The 21346-nt window shown below is 37.5% G+C and overlaps 1 protein-coding gene across 1 annotated transcript; it reads right to left on the bottom strand.

The window, feature by feature from the left end:
- Positions 1-17148: 17148 nt before the first annotated feature.
- On the bottom strand, positions 17149-18781 carry LOC131937046 (serine protease 23-like). Its single transcript, XM_059294231.1, is given in 5 exon segments — positions 17149-17423; positions 17503-17716; positions 17719-17836; positions 18261-18364; positions 18773-18781. Coding segments are annotated over 5 exon segments (720 nt in total).
- Positions 18782-21346: the final 2565 nt, after the last annotated feature.

Below are 21346 nucleotides of genomic sequence, written 5' to 3'. Positions count from 1 at the left end.
AATTGTAACTATATTATAAATATAGGCCTATTGAAAGGCCTGTAGATAAATCAGCAAAGATGGTGAGTAGGTCTATATAGACTTATAATTATTAATTAATCTTTAAAGAATCTACAAGTAGGCCTACATCATAGGTCATATAATTATATAATAATTGTAACCCAATTATAAAATACATAGGACTATAGAAAGGCCTGTAGATAAATCTGCATAGAGATAGAAGATGTATTGTATAGATAACACATAAAGAGTAGACCTTTACTTTAAAGGGCCTAATTAATCTTTTGATTTAAAGAAACACTACAAATACATCAATCATAATAATAACAAAATATTGCATAAAGAAACATTTAAAGTAAATGTAAAAACTAAAATTTAAATTTTTAAATAAATACCTATAGGCCTATAAGTATCAGTCATATTGTTAAAATTTAAAACTATTTACAATTCAGATCTTTTAGATATATGCAATGATTAATCAATGATTGATTAGTAAAATAGTAAATAAGAATGAAAGCAATGTAGCAGGAGTGAATCAATTATAATACAAAATTAATAATGATATAACATAGATCTACATAGAAAAGAGAAACTTGAAAATTAAATTGAAGATATAGAATCTAGATCTAATTCTATACATTATACAAGCAAATGTAAAAGTATTACAAACTTCTATTTTAGTCCTATAATTAATTAATAATATTTGCTAAATAAAATATTACTAAATAAAAGTAAAAGGCAAAAGGTAAATTTAAATACTATTTAATAAATAGTAAATAAATCTCATAGTAAATACAAATAATAAACTTTATCTTGGCAAATATTTTTAGCTGGAATTTCCTAGTTACTGCCACCCTAGTCTGTCCCACCTGATCACACAACAGATGACAGTGAACCGTCAGCCAAGTGACCTTACAGCAAGCCTACAGCCAAGTGACCACACAGCGCGCTATGTGAACTCATGTGTCTACACACAACTCACTGAACTCAATGTTGATGTTTGGTTTTTTAAATTGACCAATGGACATTTAGCTTTCAGTGAATAATAATAAATGGGTTATAAATAGATTAACATATGCCAACTATCTGTGATTCTGTGAAGGCTAAAAACGAGTTGTGTGTTGTTCCCCCCCCCCCACCCCCATTTCCGACCACATAACATCAGTGTTTATTTTCAGACTTTTTGGTTGGGTACTTTAATCTCTTGGAGGGGGGGGGGGGGCTAAATGTTTCCGGAAGGGGTGGCGGACACTTGTAAAAGTATACATTTTAAAAAAATTAGTGAGAAGGTGGACTTGCATTGGGGGGGGGGGGGGGGGGGCAATGCCCTTCGGACGACTCGGACGAGATGTCTGAAAGAAACTCAGCACAACACACAACAGTGAGTTAGTTTTGTTTAACACAGTTGTTACTTTTATAAAACCTATTGTTGAATACAAATATAAACGAAATAGACAGAACTTTAACAGAGAGCAAAACAGTTAAATGTAGCTTAGGATACGAACTCAACGATAAATCTATTTAGGGAACCTAAGGGGGGGGGGGGGGCAGGAAAGCGTAAATTATATGGGGCCGTTCATAAACGAAGTCATGTTATTAAGGTGAAAGTGTTTGGACTTTTGTGTTGATATATAACACCATGAAGGGAAGAGGTTCAAAAGGTAAAGACACTCAAAGCATGTTTAAAAGTAAGGTTAGAAACTGAATTTTAGCCCTCAGGAGTTGCCCATAAACGAAGCTTTACTGGAAGGAGGAGGGGGACATAACGCTTGTAAATTGTAAAATAAGATTTAACGTCAATATTGATTAAATTTTGTAAGCTAATTAAGGGGATATAACCATGCCATAATAGTTTTGATAAAAATATTAACTGAGTAGTCTCCCATTGAATGATAATTGCCCATAACAAATTACTACTGAATAAAATCGTCCAGTGGGTAGAAGATGTACAGGTCACCTATTTCTGTGCCCTCGACATATGAAGGAATAGTGTGTTCAGCACTATGCCTAGTTGCCTTTTCTTTCCCTAACGAGAGTCAAGTAGCCCACATATGAATCAAAACTTGAGACTTTCGGTTTGGCAGTCGTGTGCAGTATCGCCCGTCCACGCCGTTCCTAACGAATTTTTTTATTATGGAAGGGGTTATAAAACCCTGACACTCCCTGCCTCAACCAGTAAGAGTTGGGGTGACAAGCAGCAACCTTAGCGGCCGCATAGTTTCTATCAAGCATCTTTTTTTTTTTTTTTTTTTGGGGGGGGGGGGATGACGACCCACGGACACTTCCTCACCCCCTCTTCCCTTACCCCAGGGGAAAAAAAAGTTTTGACAACTCATTTCTATAACATCATCATTTACAACGTGCAAATGAAAAAAAAAGTGAGAAAAAGTTATAAAATAAATTTTAAAAGTCACAATAGTGGGATCAACCAAGTTTAGGACAAGCTAAAACATTTAGAATGTACAGATTTTGATGCATAATTTAATAACTAAGATATTTTGCTGTATGCAAGTAAAAATTTCGAAGTTTTGCTTTTATTTCATTTTGTAATCCGATTATAAGTAGGATGCACTTTTGTCTACCACGCAATCGAAGTCAACTAAATAATCAGTATGTCCAGGTTTTTGTTTACCACATTTGACCTCCCCATTGGATCTGCACTCTAGCCCCACCCCTTTAGCGACGCCTCTGAATGTTGGATGCCATCGTTTATATTTTTAACCTGAAAAGGATAAGGGTTTGGGGTAACTATTTTACATTATGATTGTGTGGTAATACAAAATTTCAGTGCTCGACATAGTTTCTTTTAGGCATCTCTTGGGGGAGGGGGGGGTGTCGGAAGGTGGTGAGGCGCTCCTTCCCCCCCCCCCCACCCCCACCCCCGAAAACGTTTAGAATTTATATATATATATATATATATATATATATATATATAAGTATCCGCCGCCGCCCTTCCCTGGAGGTTCATTTTGTGACGACTCTCTTGCACTTATTGAAAAGTAATTTTAGAAACTGAATTCTAGCCGTGATTTTCATTTTAAAATACATTTTTTGAGAGAAAAGATAAACATATAATCAGCGGCGAATAAGCTAAGTAAATATTGCTGAAGAACAAAAAAGCTTCCTAAAATTTTTTTTTTGTTTGGGGAGGGGGGGGGGGGGAGGTAGGATAAATCATGACGTCACGTAATGTTTGGGTCTGGCTTTTTGTGACAATTTGTAGTCTTGGGGTAGGGGGAGGTAAAAACCATTGAAAAAGCTGAACCCTGATAGGTTGTTGACCCTGAAAGCCTTCGTGCATAATTTTCTTCAACTCATTGTCCTACTTTAGAGCATGGTATTTCAATTAATGGCTGTATTATTGTTTCTCATCTTCTTTTGACAAAGTTATAGTTCTCTCTGTTATTTAGGAATTATATAAAATGTGTAGAAAAACAGTAGACATCTTTACCACAAGAAAATGTTGTTTTTTTTTCTACATCACCGCATGGTAACGACCCTTTAATTATATTAATTCGACACGCAACTTCCTTTCAGAAAAAATCTTTTCTCGAATATGTAATCCCGATTATTAAAAAAAAAATCCCTGCCACAATATCGTTTGAACGTGTATTCGATTATTGCCCAAATCGACCTCCTCCCACGCAGTGGGGTCAAGGCGCGTGGGCGGGCTGGCGAAACGCTGGAAGCAGAATCGAGTGAATGAACTCTTCAGCCATTTTGATTTTTGGCTTCCTTTGTTGGGCGCCACGCGGCCTGCCAAGGGCTAAAGTTGCTGTGTTTGTTCAGCGGGGAAGTGAGTTCCTTACTAAGATTGGCGGTCATTTACTTTTTTTTTTCGATAAAAGAAACAAGGAAAAAAAAAACGCGATTATAAAAAAAAAACTACTGCTTGCCATAAAAAAATCTGGCCAAGCGTACTTGTATAGAACAATATTTTTCATGTTTTTTTTAATAGCTTTTCGTTACGGCGGTGTAATTATAAATACATTCAATTTGCAATATTTTGTGTAATTTATGCGTGCGGATTTTCAATTTGGTCAAATACTAACCCATTAATTTAGTCGCTCGCTGGGCAGAGTTTCTTTCATGCAAATAGAAAAAAATTCATAATTTATATAAAAATATACCTTTACCGGTGTCCACCCAGCTCCCTGAAAGTTTAAGCCCCCCCCCCCCCCCCCTACACCTCCGGGAGAAAAAATGTCTGAAAGAAGAATTTTGGTTGAGTAAGCAAAATATCAAAATATTATTAATAGCTCACAAATCAAGGAATGTGTCTGTTGATGCATTGTAAGAATTGTTACAGTTACAGTACCAGAAAGAAATAACTTTAAAAAAACTCGTTGTGAATGATGTACTCATAAACTGTATTTAGTGGCGTTTAAACGCATGGATGTCTGTGCAAAAATTGATAATTAAGTTTTTTAAAAAATAAATGTATCAAATAAATTTGTCAAAATTTAGCGACAAAACTAGTTCATAATTTGTACGGAGACGTTAATTAATCGCTCCCCGTTTGTTTTTTCTTTAGATGGTGTTTAGTTCTTCCTTTTATGGCTGTCTTGGATATTTTTTATAACATCGATAATTATAGGGTTTAACACCGATTCATTAAATGGACTGGGTCGCCATTAGGACATCTTCATTAGCGTGCGCCGATCTCAATTTTTTTAACCATCAAAAAAATGTCCCCGCTTTCAATTTTCAATCAGCATCGATGTTTTCTTTCCACAGCTCGATAAATTTTTACTAAGTCAAAACGTTTCGACGCCGGAGCAGAAAATGATTGGAAAGAACTCGATTTACAAAAAAAAAAAAATTACAGTTAGTCTTTCGTGCACTATTTCACCGACAAAGTAACAAAGAGCGTAATAATACAAATAATGCGAAGATAATCACCTCCTTCTAAACTAGCCCAATTAACTAGTACTTGGTCACGAAATCACGTACACAATGGCTGAGTTGCTATTGCCTCGTCGACAGGAAGTTGGTGGAGGAGGGCTTTTAATGCAGTGCTGTCGCTTAGCGGTCCGGCAGGAAAAATATGTTTTCCTAACGTTTGTGTTGTTAATTTATTACAAGCTTGAAAAAAAAGGAATTTTCTCGGTGCACTAAAGTGCATTGAATTTTGTCTTACGCCCACGTGAAGGTCTTTGTACTGCATTATTATTGAAACCTCGATTTTTTTTTCGTTATTTTTTAGTACATTTTGTTGTAATTTTAGTAGCGTTTGCTATTACATTTTGTAATGAGGGTCACAGGTGGGGGTTTCGTAAACCATATTTCATGTTGGTCACCAGTAAATTTTAATTGGATATAAAAATGGACGCCGTATTTCGTTATCACGCACTCGCTTTTTCGCTCTATCTCTCCCTCTATCTCTCTCTCTCTAACTATCTATCTCTCTATCGTTCTCTAAGAACCCATGGTTTTAATCCTCGGGTATTTGAGACATAAAACAACATTAGAGATTTACCTACAGAAAACTACGGCAGTTAGTCAATATGTTACATTTGGTCACATATTAATACATCTTGGACAATTAATTAATACTACGACGGTGTGCTTTTCGAAATGTGAGGTAGATTCATTTTGTGCTGCTAAAAATCATGAAAAACATGTCGGATAGGTTATTTTAAGGAGATAAAGCATTCATTATTCGACGAATTTTGAAGATAAGCAGAGTAAATGCCTTTGCGTGACATTGTGAACTCTTTAAATAAAAATTTAGAGTTAGTTATATTTTTTTAATTGAATTCTTTGCATATCTTTAAACATCTTTTTTTTGTTAAATTAACGACATTAAATTAAATGTTTCAATAAAGTTTTATTATTTAATCACCCCAACCCCCCACCTCTCATTACTTGAAGTAATCCAGTTTCAAACGTGTCTAACATGCTGCTTTCTACATATTTAGTGCATCTTAATTAAGAAGAGTGGCGTAGCGAGGTCGGGTGTCATCCGGTGCGGCACTTAATGGTGTCACCCCCCAGAGGCGTAGCACACTTCCCGGGGACAAACTTTCAAACTTTCGATTTGCACCCCCCCCCCCCCCACCAATATATAATTTATAAAGAAAATATATACTTTTAAGTGTCCGCCCCCCCCCCCCCCCCCGAAGAAAGTTTACCGACCCCCCCTCCCCGAAAATTTCAAGTGCGCCCCCCCCCCCCCCCCCCCCCGGAGAAAAAAGTCTGGAAGAAACACTGCCCCCCCCCCCCTCAAACTTTTGATTTGCACCCCCCTCAAACTTTCGATTTGCACCCCGTCAAGTTTTTCTCTATATACTTTGCTATTTTTTTGCCTTGGTGTCACCCCCCTAAATGGTGTCACACCCCCCCCCTCCGCCCCCCCTCCCCCCACCACGCTACGCCTCTGATTAAGAACCAAAATAAAAGTGTGTCAATAATTACTGTTCGGACATGCAACATGGTGCTCTGAATCCTCTGATTTACAATACAGGGCTTCTTAAGCTGCTATAATTGTGAATATATTTACTTCATTAAAGTATAGTTTTAAACACAATTCACCAGAAGGAGTTTTTAAGTTCTTGCCCACAAGCTTTCGGCACAAAGTATTCACACGAAACAAAATAAACTTTAAAAAAAAAATTTTAACTTTTAAATGATATAGACCTACAGTCGGATAAATCATTCCGAAAATAAACACAGACATTGTAAACCAATAAACTGAAATTACACTAATTATAAGTCAGTGAAAGTTTAAATGTTTTTTTTTGCAACAAACAGATGGCTTTGAAATAAAACTCCACGCTAAAGTTTTAAAAGATGTACGTTGTAATTAGTGTTAAAAGTCTCGAAAACAAACATTTAAAGTTAAGTTTTAAAAAAAGAGCAATTAGTAACACTAAAACATCTGGAGAGGTCACTATTTTTTAAAAACTGACTTCTAGCTATACATAGGAATATATATCAGACAGACAACAGCAACCAATCAAGCTAGGGTGTAATTAAAGGGTCGTCTGAGGTGTTCGCTTACTTCTGCTAGGGACACTTGAATTATTGCTAGGTTCATACATTGGAACGTTAGCTGTAGCGTCACACATTCTGAAGTTAGATGTTGTATCAATGTCGCAAGTTCGGTAGTTAGATTTTTTGTCATTGTCACAAGTTGTGAAGTTAGATGTTGTGTCATTGTCACAAGTTTCGAAGTTGGATGTTGTGTCTTTGTCACAAATTCTGAAGTTAGATGTTGTGTCATTGTCACAAGTTTTGAAGTTAGATGTTTTGTCAATGTCACAAGTTATAAAATTACCAGCATTATAATTGTCTCAAGTCGGGTGTTTAGCTGTTTCATCATTGTCAGATGTTAGAAAGCTATATTTAGTATCGTCGTTTTAGATTGACGTTTTTAAAAGACAATCAAACTATCAACCTAAATCAGTAGTTATCTTTTTGTGTTCCAAAAAAAAAAAGTTGTCTGTAGAAGTAAACAACATCCCCCAGACATCATTAGTTTCACCTTAGCACTATAATCTCCTATATTGCCGACAAGTAATACTCTTTTCTTTGTTCACGAAAACAAAAAGTGTTAGTGAGATACTAGTGTGCCCGGTGTAATCAATTGTTGTTTTTTTTTTATGTGGGTCCCCGAATACTGTTTGAGATAAATTAGACCCTTGCTCTTGACTCAAAATGTTAGTTGAACGCTAATGTTTGAAGTCAATCGTGTAATCATCTCCCCAACGGACGAAACTCCAATCATTTCAAAGCTAGCAGTGTATAGCTGGTATATTATATATATATATATATATATATATATATATTTATATATATATATATATATATATATATATATATATATATATATATATATATATATATATATATATATACAATGATATTAAACATAGATTTTTAATTACAAGGTGATGGGTATTTTTTTTATTCCTCAGTTTCCAAATTTGTTGGTATATCTAACTAAAATTTCCCCTATAAGTTATTGGGCTCAATTAGATATGCGATACTTTCAGGAACATATTGACGCATATGTGAAAATGAAATGTTTGTGACTTTTCTTTTGCTATGTGTTGAGATATGTTATATATAGCGGATGTTACGTATATTAAAACAGTACTTATTAGCTTTGTTTTCAAAATGCTTCATTTATAAAATCTACATTTTTTTCTTCTTTTGATATTTCGATATTAATCCAGTGGCGTGCAGAGGGGGGGGGGGCGGACGGGGCCCAGGCCCCGGGCATCCACCACTGGGGGGGCATCCAGCGGAGGTAAAAAAAAAAAGTTAATTAATTAATTAGTTAATTTATTTATTTTTATTTTTTTTTTTTATTTTTTTTTTTTTTTAGTAATTTAAAAACTGTTGTGATATGTCGTGTCATGGTGTCATCGTAACTTTCCATATGTTTTACGATCTCACTCAAAAAATTGTAACACTCAATCGTCTGTCAGCCGTTTTTAACATTACACTGTCCGTATGGCAAAACTTATATAGAAACAGCGGGCATCAGTGAAGGGTAGTCCTACGGAAGTCAATGATATTCCATTAATAAATGTGTGTCATATTTATTTAGTATAGTGTAGGGGCATCTTTTAGAGTACTTGTGACCAAGTTATTCCCATGCACTGTATTAGGGCATCTTTAAAGTAATATGCGCGTATTCGTTATACTCATTTTCAAGGACATCCGTCGAGTAATTAAATCATATTTATTTTTATACACTATAGGGGCATCTTTAAAGTAATTATTCGTATATTCATTATAATATATTTTATGAGCATTTACTAATATGCCCACTTCACTTTATATTACATTTTAAAGGCATCCATACAGTAAGTATGCCCATCTTCATTTTATATATTGTAGGGGCATCTTGAAAGTAATTAAGCTTATATTCATGTATTACACTCGAAGGACATGCAACAGTAATTACACCAATCATCGTTGTTAACATTGGGGGCATCTCTAAAGCTATTTTTTTATGTACTTCTTCATTATTATCCATTTTAAGGGCATCCAAAGGGTAATTATGCCCATATTATTATTATAAATTTTTGGGGCATCTTTGGTGAAATATATGGCCATTTGCAGTGTAATAACTTTTTTTTTGTTAAATTGTATGAGCAGCATTCAGTGGCGTAGTGTGAGGGTGGGGATTTTTATGAAGGCGGAACGAATGAATCCAATAACACACAGTTCAAGTTCCAAATACAAAGTTCTTTATTCAAATGTACATAATCAAGTTTCTACCTAACTAATCTACACTGTACTACTTCTATCTGACTGTCCATACCACATGCTACCTACTACTACTAACTGTTCACTATACTACTAACTACGCACTCCCATGACCAATCCTAACACTAACTTTCTGTTCCCTAGCTCTACATTTTACGACCGTCTCTAACCGCTTCCTAACACCTTCTCTACTCCTCGCTAGCTAATCATCAACTGCTGGCCTATCTCTCTACTGCCCCACGCCTCAGTGGTCAGCTGACCATACCACGTGACCGGTCAGTCTCTGAATTTTCATTGGTCTACCTCTGACTAACACGCTAAAGCCTATTTCTGCTATCTACCTGGCTTCGACGCAACATTGCGTCATCACATATCTCCCTCCCTTTCTGTAGCTGACAAATTATATTTTTCAGCGTCTGCCACTAATCTAATACATCAACAACTATCTGTCTTACTACTCTATTCTATCCCTAACATCAATCATATAAATCAAATAAAAAATGGGACAGCACAGTTTACAAAAACATAAACTCTTGTGTCTGTGTTCTTGAAGAGATGTCATTGTTCTAGTTCTTGTGTAAGTATCCTGACGTCTGTGGTGTCTCTGCTTGCTAATGTATGTCTATGTTATGGTATGTGTGAATTCAATCATGTGAAACTCAGTTCTGGCTAGGTTGTCGTGTACTGGCCTTGAGCCAATCTTAGTGGTAATGTGTAACTGGTTGAACGGCTCAGCGAGCAGTGTAAGTGTATGTGTAAGTGTTATGTAATTGTTGGCGTTCCTCTGTGGTGGGTGGGTTGTGGCGAGTTTTGATGTAAATTCCCGTGAGGCGGGTGTAGGCGTAACTTTCGTTGGTCAATGTGATGACGCAACAATCTCATCTCAACGCTGGTTGAGACGTCCACGTAGAGTGGTTATGCGATGAACTGGAGCTGTCTGATGCGGTGGCGAACAATGACGTAACGTTCCGACGCTGGGAACTTGGACGATGGGTCGTCTACCCTTTGTATGTGCCGACGTAGGTGTACGTAGCTGGCGGTCTGTTATTCAACTCCAGTGCGGGGGCGACGCGGTGGCGATGCGTCCGCTATCTTGACCAGGGCAATTCGCTGTTCGGCAGGGCTGTTCGCTTTCCAGGTAATTCAACGTAATCAGGGCTTCAGGTGGCGGCATTCTTTGAAGTGTCTGCTTCATCTCGTCTCATTCTGAATAAGCGTAGTGGGTCTGAAATTGTATAACGAGACCATGAGCAATGGTTTCACGTGGACTTTTTATTGCCCGCGCAGACAAGTATTCAGACAGAGGTACCTTCCATTAAAAAAAACTCAATCCCAATTTTATACGTGCTGAACATTTGTCTGGCGGCATAAAAACCATAAAAAAATAACATTACAACATATAACCAAATAAAAAAAAAAAAATCAGTACACTCTAATCTGACAGCAATCTGTAAAGCCTAATAAACTCAATAGACGTAAACACTACTAGAGCTTAGAAATAGCTTCACAAAAAGAATAGACATGTGAGTGTGTATCGTGCCATTTCAACACGTGATCATATAGTGGAGCAGCTCTCACTAACTGACTTCTGACAAAAAACTGGCTGGCTTGACTTAATGACTGACTTCACTTTTGACTTCAGTAACTTGACTTATTTCACTTTGACTTCAGTAACTCGACTGACTTCAGTAACTTGACTTATTTCACTTCGACTTCAGTAACTCGACTGACTTCAAATTAACGACTGATTTCCTCTGACGACTGACTTAATTAGACCTCTCTGACTGACTTCGACTTCAATTCAACTTAAAAGACTTCACTGACTGACTTAAACTTCGACGACTTAAACGTCTTCACTTTGACTTCAAAGACTTTTCCTTGACTTCAACTACTTCAATATGACTTCAAAGACTTCACTTTGACTTCGACGACTTCAATATGACTTCAACGACTTCAACGACTGACTTAGATTAATCTTACTTCGACTTCAAAGACTTTAACTTTGACTTCAAAGATTTCAACGACATCACTTTGACTTCAAAGACTTCACTATAACTTCGACGATTTCACTTCTTCACTATGACCTCAACGACTTTATAACTTCAAAGACTTTTCTTTGACTGCAACATGACTTCAACGACGTCACTATGACCTCAACTACGACTTTAACAACATTGACTGACTTGACTGACTTCAAATAACTTCTTTGACTTCAGTTCTGACTTATACTTCACTGACTTCAATAACACAATTGACTTCAGTTTAACTACACTGACTTCGACTTCAACTATATCGACTTCACGCCGATTTTCTCGACTACTTAGATTTTAGATCAACACAAAACTCGACTTGACTTCACAATTATGTCCGTTGTTCAAAATCATTCATGGGGGCGGTCCGGGTCACATTCTATCCAGGCATTAATATACCACACTAGGACCGATAGGGTGGGGCTCGGTGTGGACAATTGTGTCGCAAGCTTTCACATGGTCTGCGATTAGTGGCGATTACTATACTTGTGTTTGTGTAGGTGTGTTGATGGGGTCATCTGGTTTAAGGCTGACCAGGAGTAACCGTGTTCTCTGTCTGCTATCAAATTCCTTGTTACATATTCCTCTGATTCCTTGTTTACTGATTTCTCTAGTCTCAACAATCTATTACTGACTGTGTCGTTCTGCAGTCTTAAGTTAAGAACAGCTGCACCAATCTCGGTAGTCTTTATAGAATGATCCTCAATAACCTCGTTAACTTTTTCTATCAACTTTTCCGTTTTGAATTGCAATTCGTCTACTTTTGTGTCTACTTTTTCGTTGTCTCGAATACTGGGCTGTTTGTTTATTTGTTGCTTGTGGTTCATAAATTCTACATTAAATTGCTTCACTCCTGTAATGTTGCCTAATATCATATCGTATGGCCCGTTTTTGAAAACAACTGCTTCAACTGTTTTACACGCTGAGGGTGTGGCTATGGTGACTATAGCTGTTGGCCAAACATATGTGCTGCCTCTTGAACTGTGAACACGTTGTGTTCTGCCTGTGTATTGATGGTGTTGTACGAATGTGTTACGTACTGCCACTGTGGAGCATAGTGTATCCCTAATTGATGTGGCGTATCTGTTATTGACTTTTGATGTAAATATGTCTGTTCTTCTACTGGCTTCTGTAAACGATGACATAAAAGCTTTTCTATTTATCTGTCTATATTTTGGTCTGTTGCGTTGTGCATCTTGTTGGCGTCTATCATAATATCGTATTCTGCAATTTATTTGTTTGTGGCCTGTTCTATTACAATAGTAGCATATGACACTGTGATGGTCTTCTGGTTGACTGTAGTACATGTGTATGTTGTGGTTTCTTGTATTATATTGAACTGAATGAGCTGTATCGCTTTCTTTTGAAAATCTCTCACTTGTTTCACTGGATGATTCATCTGAATAGTAATATGTTGGTTCAGCTGTCTGGTTGTTATTATTAGTATCTAAACTTTGCACCGTTTCTTGTTTGGCTTGGCAAAGTTCTCTCAATTTTTCTCTTTCTTTACGAATTCTTTCTGTTTCTTCTTTAAGTCCGGCAATATATGTTTCTGCTTCTCTTTGTTTCTCTGCTAACTCGGCATCTATCTTTGCATCATATTCTTCTTCAGTCAACAAGGAATCTGGATCTCCGAATACCTTGTAATCTACAATTCTATTGATCAAATCTTCCATAGCATCTGGATCATCTAGAGTTTTTACGTCAAATTCTTTAACAGTTAATAACCAGTCTCGATTTTCTGTTGTCGTGTATTGTCCAAGTCTAATTATCAATTCATCCAGAATATCTGGATCCTCAATAGTTCTTGTTTTGTGTTCCATTTTAACTGTATTCTGAACATTTGTGTATAGCAACAAGTCATCAATTCTACCTGGCTCTTCTAGGCCTGACTTAAGCTCAGTTTTAGTGCCCACTTCGTACAATGGAGGCATTTTTAAGGGTAGTGTGGTTGAAGAAACAGATAAGAAAGAGGCAGAAAAACCGCTGGTACCAAATATCCAGCACAAGTCTAAACCCAAACGTTTAAAAAAATTTTTGGAAGGTACTTATCTTTTTGGACATGTAGACTGTTTCCTTGTGTTGTTAATCCAAACTCGTTCCGGTTGAAGAAACCCGCTGTTGTGTTGAGTTGAAGAAGGCTGTACACCAGATGTACTCCGTCATGAGTAACCCGATATACACAGTCTTTCCTGTACTCGACCCGCGCTCCACCAGTTGTGAGGGTGGGGATTTTTACGAGAGGCCGGTAACGAATGAATCCAATAACACACAGTTCAAGTTCCAAATACAAAGTTCTTTATTCAAATGTACATAATCAAGTTTCTACCTAACTAATCTACACTGTACTACTTCTATCTGACTGTCCATACCACATGCTACCTACTACTACTAACTGTTCACTATACTACTAACTACGCACTCCCATGACCAATCCTAACACTAACTTTCTGTTCCCTAGCTCTACATTTTACGACCGTCTCTAACCGCTTCCTAACACCTTCTCTACTCCTCGCTAGCTAATCATCAACTGCTGGCCTATCTCTCTACTGCCCCACGCCTCAGTGGTCAGCTGACCATACCACGTGACCGGTCAGTCTCTGAATTTTCATTGGTCTACCTCTGACTAACACGCTAAAGCCTATTTCTGCTATCTACCTGGCTTCGACGCAACATTGCGTCATCACACGTAGCTAGGATTTTCGGTCCCCTATGCAAAATTAACAATGTTAATGTTAGTCGCCCGCCCTCCCCCACACTGAATGCCACTGCCTGTACACTAAGAAAGGACTTGGGGCCTTTTTTTAATTAAATTATTCCTACAGTAGAAAAAAAAAACTTGATTTCATTAATTTTTTAAAAATTATTTATATAAAATAAATATCAAAATTCCAATGTAAAAGTTTTAACTTTATTAAAAGAAGGAAAATGGCCCCTATTTGCCTTGGGCCCCTATGCCTTGCTTACTCTAGCTTTACGGTAGCTAAGCCTCTGACAGCCATTAGTATTTTTTTTTTTCATGCATTATATAAGCATACTTAAGAATAAGAATGCCCATATAATGTTTTTGATACACTGTAGCGACAATCTTAAGAATACGAATCAACATATTGTTTTCGATACATTGTAATGATATCATTCAGAATAATTGCGCCCATATTGATTTTTACAAATAGGAGGAGCAAGCTTTAAGTAGTGTTAAAGTTAAAGTTTTTAATTCTGAGTAGAGCTTTCTTTAAAGTAATTGGGAGCACATGTTTTATTTCAGTTAATAGTAGAGCTATCTATAGAGTTATTGAGCCCATAATGATGTAATGAAATGTGGGGATGCGGTGTGGGGTTTTAGGCTATGGAAGCCGTTAGTGGATTATCCCCCACCTGAACTAGACAGGCGTTACCTGGGTGTTAAATTTGTGAAAACGCGTCCAAGCCTAGGGAGGGTCTGACATAGCATAGTGGATTTTTAAACACAGTCCGATTTAGAAATGTTTTTTTTAAGCTGGCAGCTTTAGTGGTCATCCATTTATGACGTCCACACGGGGGGGGGGGGGGGGGGGGGGGGGGTCCGAAAAAAATTGACTTTTGTGGACGCGTGTGGACAGGGGGAGGGGGGGGGGTTGGTCCAATTTGGACGTCCACACATTACATCTAACATATTTTTGGTAGTGTGAAAGAAAAATATTTCCTAGCGAAGCTAAAGTTCAACTATCCTATCTCTCTGGCCCTTTAACCACCCAGCTTGGGTCTATGCCCTGGCTTAACCTGGAATACAATAAGATATCCAATTACAAGTTTCCCACATTTGCATCCCAGGTCAAATACCAGGCGACCACTTCTCTAGGTAGGCTGGGTCATCCCAGTTCAGTTGTGAGACGGGAGAGGGGTGGAGGGGGGGGGGGGGGGGGTTAGCACGCTGTCCCTGTTCAGGTGTGGGACACGAAGGACAATAAAACACATTTGTACCAGTATTTGTAATACTATATACACTCAGAGTATATACACACTAAATGCAGTAGCTTGAGTAATAGTGGAAGAAGATTATGCAAAAAATTATAGTCAGTGTGGACGTCCACGGGATGGGGGGGGGGGGGGGGGGGGGGGGGTCCGTCAAAAGTGGACGTTTGTGGACAGGGAAGAGGGGGGGGGGGGGTCCAAAATCCCAAAAATGTGTGGACGTCATAAATGGATGACCCCTTAGCCAACCAAGGTACACTTCTGTTATATTCAAGGTTAAGATAGTTTGAGAGTATCTAGCTAGCATCACCCATCTCTTTAAAGAGTTGACGTTTTGACCAAGTGGTTTAGAGAGAGAAAAATCTGAAACATCTCTAGTTCAATGCACACTCTCACCTGTATTAGTTACACTATAGGAATTCCTAAACAGGCCAAGAGAGAAACATCCCCACTAATAAAGGCGTATCTGACGCCCTAATTGCAGACACGGACAGCGTTTTTTGTCCCTGCGGTCCCGGGTGGTAATACAATACCGGATGAGACTCTTTTGTAGTGCATCACAGCCCCCCCCCCCCCTCCCCACCACGACCCGTCCCGCAATTGTCTCCCCCCCTCCCCCCTTCTCCCAAGTTCCAACCATTCATTCCATTTGGATTTAGCTGGCTGTAGTCAACGTTTTCATCTCAATTAAGATAAGTACATTTTTTTTTAAATAAATTATATATATATATATATATATATATATATATATATATATATATATATATATATAATATATATATATATATATATATATATATATATATATATATATATATATATATATATATATATATATATATATATATATATATATATATATATTATATATATATATATATATAAGTATTTATGGGGGCATCTTCCGCTCAGAGTTTCTTCCAGGCATCTCTTCGGGGGGGCGAAGCCCCCCCCGAAAAATTTTTACCGCCCCCCCCGAACGAAATGAATTTTATATAATTTATATAGAAAATATATACTTTTAACAGTGTCCGCCCCCCCGAAGAAAGTTTACCGCCCCCCCGAAGATTTCAAGTGCCCCCCCCGGAGAAAAAAGTCTGGAAGAAACACTGCTTCCGCTTGATTTTGCCCCGGGCATCTACATAGGTCTGCACGCCACTGTATTAATCACGAAAGAGGTATAAAACACAAGTAGTTACTACTGAAGAATAAAATAAATAAGGCAGGAACAGTGTATCACTTTACATCATTTTATGATAGTAAACTTAATCATCATCTTTTCTAATTCATGCCCAAAACAGTAGAGTTCTTCTGTTTCCATAATTTCAGCATACGGGGGGATGGGGTGGTAGTCAGCATTTTGCCCAGGTCGCCTTAATTTTCTTAACGTTAATCAGATGGCCACCATAGCTAGGTGGATACGATCTCGGGACCATCGAGTTATCAGTCGTATGCTCTACCATTTGACCACGCCATCCTCACTTAACTCGATATATGTATGGTTAATAGTCTCTTGCTAATATCGCTTTACATCAATATGTTTTCATATTAATTTCCAATTCAACTCTAACTTTACACTTACAACAAAGTAGGTTTATACAAGAGGATAGTAAATAACCAGTTATTTATAATAATTTAATTTATTACAGAAATACATGAGTGTAGTACAAAATGACACTATTTCCTGTATCATTGTAGTGCCAGGGCTAATGATTTAAGATAATTAATTGTTTTTACACGTCTTCAAAATGACCACAACAGTAAATTATAAGGTCTTTTTTTTTTCTTCTTGAGAACATTAAAAATCAATTCACAATAAATAACAATTAAAATCTTTAACTTTATCCGAAAAAAGGAATAATGTTGTTATTGATGTTTATTTTTCTCGACTTCGGTATCGATTCCAGGGGTGGGCACACTCGATACGTCAGACCGATCTCGCCTATTTCGGCGCAGATGTCGTACAGCTTCGCCCAGGTGATGGCGGGTGATGATGCTGAACGGGGGAGTAATACGGCGTCCGCCCCACCGGCATGGTGCTGGACAGCACGCCGATGATCTTCTTCCCTTCTCGTGGATCGTCCGATAGCACCGCGGCACCCGAGTTCCCGACTGCTGAGTCGCATCTTGTCACGATAAGGTTCCCATCCACCATCCCTTTATTCGCCCTAGCAGGACACACGGACATCCAGAGATTGTACTCGTGGTTCGGAAACCCTAGAAAACTGCAGGTTTTGGTTTAAAGCCCAGGGGGGTCGGTACTTCAATAGGAAAAAAACTGCGTTCGATCATACACCCCAATACTGAGTCGAACTATAGCATAATCCCACGATGACCGATGCTCGTGAGCGTTTTTTCGGATGCAGCCATCGTTTCGGAATGCTTATCTTTTCTATGTAGTAGTACCGTACCCCGAAGGAGTCGGGTAACTCGACTTTCAGCATTTCCAGCTTGTTTAAAAACTCAGTCCCCGTGTGCACACAGTGAGCAGCCGTCAACACGTGCATGGGGGGGTCACCAGGGTGCCAGTACAACCGGTCGACAGACGGACGATATTGGAGTACGGGAATTTCCTCATCATTGTTGGGAATATACGAAGTCGGTCGTCTTTTCCGAAGACGAAAAACTTTCTTATCGTAAGGCGCGTACTGCTCTTTTATTCGCTGAGTATGTTGTTTTTTTAATTCCGTAATTCACGTCTTCGGTAAGATAATGTTGAGGAATTTGTCGTTTTGGTAAAAAATTCAAAGAGTTTTGTCTATTTCTTGACGCCCACTGTAATATAGATTTCATAATATACAGCGGTGTATCGGAATCTCTGGTAGAAAAAAATGGCACTACTACTTCCTCCTTCTTTCCTAGTTCTATCCTGCTGGCACATTAGGATCAGTTTTCTCATCGCTATCACGTTTGTGAAAATTTAAAATCATTTCTTTCCGTAAACAGTTTATCTCTCTCTGTGAGTGTCCGCTTGATGTCAATGGATATGGTCCAATATCGGCCACACTCGCTGAGTATCCACTAGTCCACTGAGGTAAGACGATAGAGACGCACATGAAGACAACCACCCATGTAGCTGAGCGGCTCAGGTGGAGTCTAGCTAGTAGGTGGGTCATGTTCATCCCAGGCACACAGCGTACGTTCAAGGATTTTATCATCTGGGGAAGAAAAAAATTGGAACATTGGCAATCATTTCATTAACATGGGTGTCAGACACTACTCAAAATAGGCGGTAAAAAAAAAATTGAGGCACATTTATTTTATTTTGTTTTTTATTTGTTTATTTTTTTTTTTCGTGGGTGGGGGCTGTTTCATATAATCGGCCATATGTTAAAGTTAATTTTTTATGTTTATTTTTTCCCAAATATTAAAAATAAAGTTCAAATTCTATTTTTGGAGTAAGAAATGGGCGGGGGGGGGGGGGGGGGGGGGGGGGGAGGGGGGGCACTAAGTCCCCTTGCATTCATCTAATTTCATACCTCCGAGATATGGACATACGTAGAAATACTCGCACTCCAGTACCACCCTCACCCTCACTAGCTGTACTTAACAAGATTTTCTCTTACTGTCCACATTGTTTAATTAAGCTTCATTTTCTAGATAATCATTTTAATTTTAACTGTAACCCCGAATTATTTATACGATTGAAAAATAAACACATACATGAATCTGATACTGGGGGTCTATATTATAAGATTTTGATAAACGTAATCCTTGCGTCAAAAACTGTTTGATGAATGTATTTAACACAACACAAAAGCCTTCTAATTTGATATTAAACATACTTAGTGTGCGGTGTGGATAATCGGAGCTTTTCGCGCCTGATTAGAAAAATAAGGCAATCATTTTCATTGAAATGTATTTAGCGAGGATGAAAGCCATATTTGAGTAGGGGGACGGGATATTTTCTTACAGCTAGACAAAGCTGATTAGTAGGATATTGTGTTATGGCGTCATTTATTAAAGGAAGTGAAACTTTAAAAGGAGAGAAAAAATCTTTGAGTAATAATAGTAAATTTAATTAGGATACCAGGTCACTTCTTATTTTGTACTTGTGGAAACAAAGGCCGTTATTTGTATAAGTGTATCATATTGTACCGGAGTAATGATATGTTCAAGTGTGTTGAAGCTCTGAAAATACAAGTTCCCATCTATTTATACAATAATGGTAAGTTGTATTTTTGGTGCGTTGAGACACACTACCATCTAATAATACATCGAGAGCAAAATGTATTTACTGATGTTAAGACACACTGCTACTGTGTAATAATACATCGATAGCCAGTTGTATCTTAAGACTTAACCTAGACAACAGGGGAATCTTACAAAAAATAAGATTAAAAACCAAATTTTTGCCTGTAATCCGACATGTTTTGCAGCAAATGAAAGTATAAACAAATAATGTGATAAGTAAAATGTATTCTTGTCATATCAGATTTTAGGACAGTTTGCTCCGTATCAACGTTTTCCTTAAATAAATTCACCAACAGGGCTGTTAATGGGTTGAACGAGTTTGTCGTTACGTGTAACCTTCTTCTTCTTATCCTTCTTCGTTCCAACACAATTAAGTATACGTGTCAACTGGTTATGCACCATTGAGGCCAATGACTCTATTTCAGTTTGCTTTTCTTTAGGGATTTGCTTTTAGGAGTAATGTTGTCTCTCCTAGAAGTGTGGCTGTCCCCAGCTAACGGGCCTCATCTGCCCAAGCGTTCGACCCCAGAGTTTCTTCCAGGCATCTCTTCGGGGGGGGGGGGGGGGGCTTTGCCCCCCGAAAATTTTTTACCGCCCCCCCCCCCGAACGAAATAAAATTTATATAATTTATATAGAAAATATATACTTTTAACAGTGTCCGCCCCCCCCCCCCCCGAAGAAAGTCTACCGCCCCCCCCCCCCCGAAAATTTCAAGTGCGCCCCCGGAGAAAAAAGTCTGGAAGAAACACTGTTCGACCCCACGTGTAAAACCAAATATTTACATAACATTTTGCAACGTTAACGTAATAGTTATGTCAAATGCGGCAAAGGTACCATAATAGTTACCTTACATGGTGCAATGGTACCTTAATAGTTACAAAACGTGTTATAATGTTAACCTTTGATAGTTACAATGGTACCTTAATAGTTACATAACGTGTTACAATGTTAACAATTAAAAGTTACAATGGTTACCTTAATAGTTACACAACGTGTTACAATGTTAACCTTTAATAGTTACAATGGTACCTTAATAGTTACATAACGTGTTACAATGTTAACCTAATTGTTATAAATGTTTCATACGTTACAACGGTACTTTTATAGTTCCATAAAAAGTTGCAACAGTACCAATATCGTTTTATGTATTTAAACATACGACAACCATATCCTAGGTATAAAAAAACAACCTACGTCAATATGTAAAAAAAATGATCTGAAAAAGGTCATTAGTAGAAGTAGGTCAAGCTGCTTGCCAACCATTAATTAGGTCAATGATATTAATTTTGGTTAGAAAAGAATGAATGTTTTTCACTCCCCCGAAATCATTTATACTGAGTACTTTTTAAAAACATTTGATCCGATGTTTTTCTTTTTCTCATCTTTTCTGCATGATCAGACTGACATGATCGATAATGGTGTCGTCCACGGTTAGAATCTTGAGAGGCCCTTTAATTAATTTAAAACTCGCGTGCGGTGTTGTTAAATTAGATAATAATATTTATAAAAAACGTGATTGTGTGGTTTTTATACGGCTTTACTAAAGATATGTCGTTTTTCGTGTTTTTAGAATTTTCGGTAATTAAACAAAATTTGAAAAAAAAGCAAAAAAAATAAATAAAAGGTTTTTAAATATATTTATATTAACTAGGTTAAATTGTCAAAACAAGTTAACCTAGAAGTTTGTTTAAAATATTTACGGGGAAAGTTTTAAGTAAAAAGGGGGTTTACAGATATAGGCTACTGCTTGAAATGTACGATAAACCAATAAAAATTCTTACTAATGTTTTTACTTTCTTGTATATATACGAAAGTATTGTACTCGTGCAAAAAAAAAAAAACGAGATTTTTTTGAAATCTCGATTTTTATACCTCCCTTAGTCGGATGAGCATAATTTTGCAACCTTGTTAAGTGACAATGTCGTCTTAATTTTAAAAAAATATA

Source organism: Physella acuta, unplaced genomic scaffold (genome assembly GCF_028476545.2).
Source record: "Physella acuta isolate Inbredline_101_S28 unplaced genomic scaffold, ASM2847654v3 ptg000199l, whole genome shotgun sequence".
Taxonomy (NCBI): domain Eukaryota; kingdom Metazoa; phylum Mollusca; class Gastropoda; family Physidae; genus Physella; species Physella acuta.
This window is presented reverse-complemented; position numbering and strand designations above follow the sequence as displayed.